Consider the following 10,318-nt stretch of genomic DNA (forward strand, 5'->3'; position numbering starts at 1 on the left):
TAACATTGATTCGATAGTTCTTAGCAACCATCAATGCAGAGACAGGGAAGGTAGAGAGAGTCTTCTCAATCAACATCGCATCTGTGATTTCTGTACCACAAAATTCCATTAAGGATTTAATGCGAAGTGCTTCCGAGTTGTAGTCAAGAACTGACTTGAAATCACATAAGCGAAGGCTATGCCATCTCACTTCTAGGACAGGAAGCAGGGAGTCACGGACGTTGCTAAATCTTTCTTCGAGTGAGACCCACAGCCTTCTGGGATCTTCTTCATTCATACACTCGTACTGGAGCGAATCATCCATATGACGAGTCGTTAGGATGATGGCTTTCACCTTATTTGCCTCTAAGGCTGCTCTATTTGCTTCTAAAGTGTGAGCTTGCTCAACAGTTAGCACATCCTGGCTAAGCTCGAGAATCGTATCCAGGATTCCATCGGCCTTGAGATGCTGGCGGACATCACGAACCCACCTGTGATATCTAGAGCTAGTTGTTCCCAATGGAGCAAAGTCCAATTTGTTCAGGTTACTCATCATGAAAGAGAACAAGAAAAATGGTTAGTTTCGGAGCGGAAAAAGGTACCACGAAAACATATAAAATTTCTGAGCGTAATCGCTTCCAAGAGGTATTGGATTAGATCGAAACAATAACGTGAGTGGTCGATCATAAATTCTCTACAAACTCTAAGTTTGGAGATCTCAATAAGCTCCAAGCTTGGAGTGAGCACGAACCCCTACAGTTCGGCTTAATTAGGTCTCCCCTATGATGAATGAAGGGGGGTAGAAGAATGGAGTTTGCCAGTCCCTGAGAAAAAGAATAAAAACTTCAAAAACGAGAACATTTAGTAAAAATTACCTCGAAATAGGTCGCCAGAAAATTTGGCCGGAAAAAGTCGCCGGAAAGTGGTCGGAAATCTGCCAGAAAAGTGGCCAGAGTCGTTGACCTGTGGGCTGACAAGAGTTGGGCTTGATGCCTGAGGTTGGCCTGCTGCAGGAGGTGGGCCTGCTGACGTCAGCGGCCCAGTGGACTGCTCACTCCCCTTTTTTTCTTTCTTTAGTGGGCCACGTCCTCTGCTGGGCCGAGTTTTTTTTTTCTCTTCTGGACTGGGTTGGGCTGCTCTCCTCCAATATATATATTTTTTTTTCTGGGCAGATAGGGGCTGTTCAATGGTGCAGCAATTCTGGTGGCCAGTTCGGAAACTTTAAAGCCGGTTCCTGGAAAATTTTTTCCTGTTCCCGGATTCTGGGATCGAGATGCTGCTGGTGGCAAAATTTGGTGGCAATTGGAGGCCCGGAATGTGGTGAACCGGTGGAGTATTTGCTGCGGGTGGTGTTGAGCTTCCGGTGGCCGGTTCGGTAGGTTTCCGGCCGGTTCTGGTTGTTCTGCAGCCGGTTCTGGACTCCTGGGGTGGAGGGGTTCAAGGTGTGCGGCGGGGGCCGAAAGGGTTTCAAGGTTTTGTATTAAGATTTAGGGTTTTGGCTAGTAGGTTTTAGGGTTAGAGCTTCGTGCTGATAACGTGTTTAAGGAAAACGATGGTCAAAATTATAACCCTTACTATTTGCATGAATAGTGATTTTCGGGGGCTTAAATTTAGCTCAGGGGCTATTTTAACCCCCCACAGGTGGACTCCGATATACTGTAAATTATGATGTAAATGCTTCTCATTTTTTATGACTGCTTTTATTGTTGCGCGTAATAAAATTATTGAAATTTTAACAAATATTTAAATATTTAAATTGTTTCACTTATCATACTTTTTTGTTAGGGGCCGTGACCACTTATCCGATTTTAGGCTAAAAATTGCCCACTTACTCCACTAAAAGTTTTTCAACCCCATTTACCCAATTTAAACGCAAGTGACATTTTTACCCCCAATCTAATTAATTAAGTACAAACTTCTCTCTCTCACCTCCTATCAGACTCTCTCTCTCTCTCTCTCTCTCTCTTCCCACCTGCCCTCCCCTCTCCGATCTCTTTCTGGCGAGGCGAGGAAAGAGATCCGACGGATCCGTCCACAAGTTAATCACGAAGGAGTGCCAGATTCTAGAGAACAATCTCCCCGACTCTATCTACGTGTGCGGATTCTCAGATCAGTCATTGTTGGCACCACCGGGACTCGCTACCACGACGCGCTCTTCTTCTTCGATATCAACTTCCCGTCAGACTACCCCGACCCGGCCGTCCAATGTGCATTACCGCTCCTACGGGTTACGGGTCAACCCGAATCTTTACGAGCGAGTACGTCTGCGTGAGCTTGCTCAACACCTGGACCGGAAAGAAGAGGGAGAAGTCGGACCCGGCTCAGTTCACCGTCCTCCAGGTTCTGGTCTCGATCCAGGCGCGCGCTCGTTTTGAACGAGAGCTGTATTTTAACGAACCGGGTATTTAGTTCTTCTCCATCGCTTGGGCGGCTTGATCGCAGATTTTTGGAATGCTGCTCCCATTGTCGCCATGGCCATGATGATGATGATTCAGATTTTTTTTTTTTTTAAGAATGAGAAACTCTAGTTTTCTTTTGTTTCTATCTCTCTGAAACAGAAGAATTGACAAATAGAGGGCAAAATTGGCCGACTTCAATATGGGATGTTGCTAGTAGTGATTGATTTGTTTATTATGATTTGGTAGGGCAATAATAAGATTATTGGGGGGCGAAAAAACGATTATTGGAAGATAATAATAAGATTATTGGGGGGCAATAAAATATTTATTGGGCAATAATAAGATTATTTATGTGGATAAACCTACTAAAACTTTCAAAATTAAAAACATCTTCATTTTTCACTAATTATTGATCCCTAATAAACTTGTTATTGGGGGGCAATAATATGATTATTGGGGAGCAATAATATGGTTACTGGGGGGCAATAATATGGTTACCGGTCACCAGTCCGGTAGCCGGATTCCGGATTCTGGTGATCGGTCGCCGGATTCCGGTCATCGGTCACCGGATTTCGGTCATCGGTCGCCGGATTCCGGTCACCGATCGCCGGAGTCCGCGGCCGGTCACTGGTCACCGGAGCACAGCAAGGTAGAGGATGACTTTTCTCTCTAAGTGAGAAAGAAGGAGAGGGCAAAAAAGTCCCAAAAATAAATAAAAAGAATAAAAAAAAGAATTAATTGGGTATTAGGGAAATAATAAACAATTCTTAGATTCACCCCTAGGGTGAATGAGCATATTCACCCCCGTTGTCGATTAACATATTTTTACTTAATAAATTTATAATCCAACGGTCTATATCTTAAATTATCCTTTAAAGATCATTTCTGTAAAAAATCAATCGAATCGGAAATCATTTAATTATCTAATTGAATCAAACAAATAGATGGTTCTAACAACACTTACTACTACTATGATGAACCGTCCATGTATTTCATAGAAATGAATAACTAAAAGGTCTTCAATTTGATTGATTTTTTACAGAGCTAATCTTTATATTACGTTATACAACATGAATGGTTGGATTAGAAAATTATAAAATTATTATGCGTTAATCGCAAGAGAGGGTGAATGAGCTCATTCACCCTAGGGGTGAACCTAAGAATTGTTCGGAAATAATCCCTTAGAGTGTTTTGGGTAAATGGGGTTAAAAAAACTGTAAGTGGAGCAAGTGGACAATTTTTAAGCTGAAATTGGGTAAATGATCATTTCCCCTTTTTGTTAAACTAAAATTAGAAATTGAATCCATGGTAGTAGTCCAAATAGATCATGGAATCTAACTTGTTCCCATAGTAGAGTGGAGGCGTTCTTTGTCGTAGAGTAGTCTGATTGATCAAAGATTCCCCAACATTTCTTAGTGATTCCATTTCATCACCAACATTTTTGGCCCCATCCGAATTAAAGGAGGTTGATTAACCGTATAATTTAGTCGACAGTTAATGATAATAATACTATAATAGTGTAATGAAGAAATTAAAGAAAAGAAAAATTGTACTGTGTCTCCTTTTATGAGTTTAACTTGACTTTATATATTCGATTCAATTTAAATCGGTTTGATAATGGTTATAGTACCAGTAACTTGTGATTGTGATGTTTTTCAACTTATATGGAAGAATCAATTCCCTTCCTCCGTTTGTTCATAAATGTTGCAACCCAAAAAAGAAGATGAAGAAAAATAAAAAGCATTATAGCTAGCTAGCTTCTTTTGAAAGATAGATACATACATAGAGGGGGCCGGTGAAGGCCGTAGTGGATGTATACGTGGGACTGCATGCTCAATGTGCACTCATCAATCTTTTCTAGTTGTCGAATTGGACTCCGTCGCCTTCACGAATAAAAGACATCGGGAAAAAGAAAAAAATCTTATCATTGAATATTAAGAGATTAGAGAATTTAGACAGTCATATTCAAATTGAGAGATTAGAGACTTTTCATTAGATCACACGCATGTTTTCAATTGTTTTTCAAGTTTATAACCAATAATAGAGTATCAAATATTGCCGCGTCAAATAAGAAAATCTAAATATTTATAATTTGTAGGAATAGAAAAGAGATTATATAATTTTTTTTTCTTTTTTGAAAAGAAGAGATTATATAATTTTATGTAAGCTCAGTATGAGACGTCCTCGGTGCATTGCCAAGTCTAAATATTAAAGATATGACGTTACAAAGAATCCATTATATGGATCTGTATTGAATTGTTGAGTAGGATGAGAAATTGATTAGTCAAGTGAATGGAGATTCTTTTGATCATTAAATTGTCGTGATATGCAAAGAAATTCATGTTTATGTTTTATCACGTCCTAGCTAGCCTTCCTTCCTTCAATTATTTGGTTCAACTTGTCTTGTTCTGTTAATGTAATAGAAATTACGCACCCACAAAGATAGGAGGAAGAGCACTGCTTGTGCTGTCAAATCAGAGCACTATCTAGGAATAGCGGTAACCGCTAGGTGAGGTAAGATGGTACATGTCACGTTGCAAGTCCGATACAAAAAATTAACAGAAAAAATTATGAAAAGTACCGTTTAATATTTTGCTCTTGATTTCGCTTATATAGCTCGTAATGGAGATAAATTACATAAATTATATAAATATATATATATATAAGATTTCGCTTATATAGCTCGTAATGGAGATAAATTACATAAATTATATAAATATATATATATATATATATATGTGTGTGTGTGTGTGTGTGTGTGTAGAGTGGCCTACGAATATTGTGTATACGAATCAGTACTTCAAATATATATGGGATTCACATACGCACATCAAATTGACAAATTGGCACAGCACGAGCATCATGTTAGTTGGTCTCGTATATATTCTAATGATGGATGAATGGATGGAAAAGCAATAAAGCTCTCCCACTCGGATTCCTCATTTAGAGAATTGATTCTACTTTTGTCCTTTATTTCTTTGCTGCTTTAGGGTTTAGGCCATATATATCTCTGTGTCTCTTCACTCATTCCGGCCATTCCATTCCATTGAGAGTTTGCATTGTACTCGATCAAAACAACTGTTTTCATCCATCTCTGCAGATAGCTAGGTATATACAATTGAATTCATCCATCTGCTTCTTCGCTGCGCCGTTGATCTCGGTCGAATTCATCGATCCATCAGCAACTGTACGTACGTTTTTGTTCCATACATTTCTTAATAGCAACTGTTCCTCAGTTAAAGTTATATTACGTAACTTGTCTAATTATTCCGGAGAGATCGATGTTAACTTCTCTAATTATAGTGCATTTTGTTTTGCTTCCATCAGATGGACTAGCTTAGCAAGGTGACAAAAGTTGACGTATAAAAGCATCAATAAAAAGAGTTGACGTATAGGAAATATTTAAACAAGGAATATTTCTTTAAGAAAAGCAGAAAAATCAAAGTGAAGGTTGAAAAAGAGCAGAGTGACGCTGCCTCCATAAAGTATGAAAGGTTAGAGTTAGCTAGGGATGACAAAAATCTCCAGCGAGTAGGGTACTCATTAGGTATTCGATCCTAATAAAGTAACGGAGACGGGGATCTCTAATATTTGATTTCTCAAATTGGGGATGGGGCGGGGATGGTATTGTCATCCTCATAGGGATGGGTATCCAATATTCGTTAGCTAGTCGGTCATGTGTATATCTTATATATTTAGGGATCTAGATCAATTAATTAAGGGATCTAAACTTGCTTCGCTTAGCTTAGCTTAACTAAGGGGCCAGGGCTCTCTAATCTCTCTAAAGGATATATGGTCATAAATCAAATTACTAAATCAGGTAGCTGGCCGGTTTTTCCTCTAATATTTTACTTGTTTTGGGTTTTGGATCAAAAATATTTTACATGGTTCAAGCTACCCTTATTTATATATCGATCATGATATACAATCCAATTCATGCTTGTTTGGCTCACTAGCTCCTACTTCTTCTTCTTCTTCCTTTTTTTTTTTGTGAAGGTTTTCAAATGTACTAAGGGGTGCATTTACTGTGTTATATGTATATGCATATACGGTTATTTTTTTGGTTCTTCCTCTCTTCCCAAAATTTTCCCCAAGTTTTAATTTCTTGTGCCTAAGCATTCGGAGTCATTCTCATAAATTAATTAACAATTAGGTACGTAAGACGTACTACGTGCTTCTCCTTTTGTATGCAAAATTCGTATATATAGCTTAAATTGGTTAGGCTCATCTAAAGATCCATAAGCTAGCTCAACCTATGATTCAATATGACAAACATTAATTTTAAATAAAGTAAATTTCGTTCTAAAAAAAAAAAAAATCGTTCTAAAAAGGATTTCCATCATCACTGTAAAACTTCAATTCACAGCACGAAAATGTAGTAGAAAAGTAATATAGGGATATATTTTTTTTTTTTTAAAGAGGATCAAAGGATTTCACTCCTACCCCCATAGTGACTCGAACCCATGACCTCGATCTTAGGTAGTAAGTGCTCTAACCACTGAGTAATATAGGGATATTTAGTCCCTCTTCACCTAGCTTAATTAGTTTGCAAAGTCCTCCATCAGTAACCATTATATATATAGAGACCATGTATTTGGGAAGTTGTTCCCTTTTTTTTTTAAAAGAGTAAGAAGAAAAAAAGGAACATAGGAGGGGGACCAAACCAAACCTCCCTACAAGAGCAACGAAAAGAAATAAGCTATCGTAACCGAAATTGGGGAAAACCCAATTGGTCACTCTGACAATGCGATAAAAGAAAAGATGGTGGAGCATCCCACCACACCATATTAGGAGCAGTCGTACCATAATTCGCCAAAGCATCAGCTACCTTATTACCTTCACGAAAAATATGAGATACACGAAAAGTCATTTGAGAAATCTTGAACAAGCAATTGAGCCAGCTAATACGAAGTTGCCAGGGGACCAACAAATGAGATTTAATAAAATCCAGAAGCCAACAAAGGAGATTTAATTAGATGCAGTCACTTGTTTAATATGAATTCCAGTATCACAGTTCCAGTATGTAGTAGTAGATCCATCTTATATAGATTCCACTACTCTTGGAAAGTGGCACTATCACTTCACTAGTCGTATATCCGGTCAAAATAATTCGTCATCACAATATATGTTTAATCATGTTTAGTACGAGAAAATTAGTGATAATCAATTATGAGTTGCATACTTGATTTTGATCAACAGACAACTATATATAGCTGTGTGTTTAGCTAGTGCCATGAAGTGCAATCACGTACAATTTTTTAGCTTGCCGTAGAACACTACGCAATCTTTAAGCTGAAGATTTTGAAGTTAGAAATGACAATATTTCATATTCGCTGATTTTGATGTATTTTGTATATGTTTATTAAGTTGGAAAGAAATTCAGGATTGTAATCGAGGAAGATGAACGCTTTAGTAGCAACAAACAGAAATTTTAAGTTGGCTGCTCGACTGTTGGGATTGGACTCGAAGCTTGAACAGAGTTTACTCATACCATTTAGGGAAATCAAGGTCGAGTGCACTATCCCCAAAGATGATGGCAGTTTGGCTTCATATGTTGGCTTCAGAATTCAACATGACAATGCTAGAGGCCCCATGAAGGGAGGCATCAGATATCACCCAGAGGTACTTGAGCTTTTTTTGGGTTTCTTTTCCTTTTAATTTTGACCAACATACTGATCGATATATATCATAGGTTGAGCCAGACGAGGTGAATGCCTTAGCACAGCTGATGACATGGAAGACGGCGGTAGCTAACATCCCATATGGTGGTGCCAAGGGTGGGATAGGATGTGATCCAGGGAAGCTCAGTATTTCAGAGCTTGAGAGACTCACCAGAGTTTTCACCCAAAAGATTCATGATCTTATTGGAATCCACACTGATGTTCCAGCACCAGATATGGGCACTGGTCCACAGACCATGGCTTGGATACTTGATGAGTACTCCAAATTCCATGGCTACTCACCTGCAGTTGTCACTGGGAAACCTACTGTAAGTGTGTGTGTGAATGATTTCCTTGGTGAATATTAGAGAGAGATTAAATTTATTTCATTCTTCGTGTTTGTTGGAAATAAAAAAATAAAAAAAAGGATCTTGGTGGATCATTGGGAAGAGATGCAGCAACTGGAAGAGGAGTACTTTTTGCAACAGAGGCTTTACTGAATGAGTATGGGAAGACCATCTCCGGACAACGCTTTGTTATACAGGTATTAACTACATACCTTGATCCAATGAAGAGTTTGGGCTCTCTTTAACAGAGTGAACTGAATGCAGGGATTTGGGAATGTGGGATCCTGGGCTGCCCAACTCATTCATGAGAAAGGTGGGAAAATAGTTGCAGTGAGTGACATCAGTGGAGCTATAAAGAACAGCCAAGGACTTGACATTCCAAGCCTACTCAACCATGTCAAGGAACAAAGAGGTGTCAAGGGCTTCCATGGCGGGGAGTCGATACAAGATTCCCACTCAATTTTAACTGAAGACTGTGACATTCTCATTCCTGCAGCACTTGGAGGTGTCATCAACAGGTACCTACTCCTACTATTTTCGTTTTCCATCAAGACTTCCAAAAGCACCTAAAACAACTTCACAGAGCGATTTAACCTAGACTGTAATCTTGTTTTTGGATCAAGGGAAAATGCAAATGATATAAAAGCCAAATTTATTATCGAAGCAGCTAATCATCCCACTGACCCCGAAGCGGATGAGGTTAGTGCTCAGTTATCTGCCTGATTCAATTATTACATATTACTTTGAGTTGCCTGGAACTAATATATTAACTTGAACCAGCAATCTTTGTATTGAGATGTTTTCCTATGTTTGTAGATCTTGTCAAAGAAAGGTGTTGTTATTCTTCCTGATATATATGCAAACTCTGGAGGAGTCACTGTTAGTTACTTCGAATGGGTGCAGGTAGTTATATCCAATCATATTCATTGACAAAAGAATTCTTCTCGATCATGCTGTCAAATTAATTTGTAGAGATATATATGGTTATTGATTAATGAGCAACTCTTTCTGGTGGGTTCTTTGCAACTTGAAATGAATGTGCCAATGATTTGCAGAACATCCAAGGTTTCCTGTGGGATGAAGAAAAAGTGAATAATGAGCTGAGGACTTACATGACTAAAGGCTTCAAAAATGTCAAGGAGATGTGCAAAACCCACAACTGTGACCTCCGGATGGGAGCCTTCACTCTCGGAGTTAACCGCGTTGCACGGGCTACTGTCCTCAGGGGATGGGAAGCCTAATGGACCGACCACCACCTCCCAGTAATGCTGCCACATTGAATAAGGATTATGATGAGGTTCTTCTCTGATGAGAGTCACTCGAGTAGTTTCATTAATGCATGTTTAGTAATTGATATTGCTGCTTTTGTTTTCTTCAACAAAAGTTCCCTTACTTACTATTTTTGGTAGTGTTGCATCTGCCTGTGTTTTGACTATCGTTAATTCTGGTTTCAAACGATCCCTCAATTTCAGTACATGATTTCATACAGAAACATTGGCTTACATTTGACACTTCAGTGAACAAATTCTCCCATGTGTGCATTATACAGACATCAATCAGTAATAATAGGCCCATTTTTCATGTCCCTATACGCATTGCAGGGCAAAAATACAGATAAGAATATTGATGACAGTAAGAAAGAATAAGACTATAGCTTCATTTGAATGTTCCGCTGCACCAAGTGTCTTTATTGTCATCCAAACTTGTAGTGGACTTAATTTGAGCTGCCCAACCTTGACACTCCTTTCTTCCTCATGCCTGTAAAGTCCACTACAAGTTTGGATGACAATAAAGATTCAAGCACTTTAAACTCCCTCAAAATAGCTGAATCATAAACACCGCTAACTTTTACATACATTCTTTTATAACTGTTAGCGACTGGATGATCATAATTCACATAAGGACATAGCAGATAAATATGTTAGAGAAGTTC

At 38.7% G+C, this 10,318-nt stretch overlaps 1 protein-coding gene across 7 annotated transcripts; it reads left to right on the forward strand.

The window, feature by feature from the left end:
• Window positions 1-5,402: 5,402 nt before the first annotated feature.
• On the forward strand, window positions 5,403-9,859 carry LOC133722027 (glutamate dehydrogenase 1). Of its 7 annotated transcripts, none has more exons than XM_062148821.1 (8): window positions 5,403-5,569; window positions 7,746-8,000; window positions 8,071-8,367; window positions 8,466-8,582; window positions 8,650-8,903; window positions 9,009-9,084; window positions 9,202-9,288; window positions 9,441-9,859. In XM_062148821.1, the coding sequence occupies exons 2-8, from the start codon at window positions 7,779-7,781 to the stop codon at window positions 9,624-9,626; spliced, it is 1,239 nt and encodes a 412-aa protein (XP_062004805.1). In that variant the 5' UTR covers window positions 5,403-5,569; window positions 7,746-7,778; the 3' UTR covers window positions 9,627-9,859. The 7 variants fall into 7 exon arrangements, with proteins under 7 accessions (XP_062004805.1, XP_062004808.1, XP_062004803.1 ...); XM_062148824.1 differs by having other exon boundaries at window positions 7,762-8,000; XM_062148819.1 differs by having other exon boundaries at window positions 5,403-5,565.
• Window positions 9,860-10,318: the final 459 nt, after the last annotated feature.

The sequence above is a fragment of the Rosa rugosa genome, chromosome 7 (genome assembly GCF_958449725.1).
Source record: "Rosa rugosa chromosome 7, drRosRugo1.1, whole genome shotgun sequence".
In the NCBI taxonomy this organism is placed as follows: Eukaryota; Viridiplantae; Streptophyta; class Magnoliopsida; order Rosales; family Rosaceae; genus Rosa; species Rosa rugosa.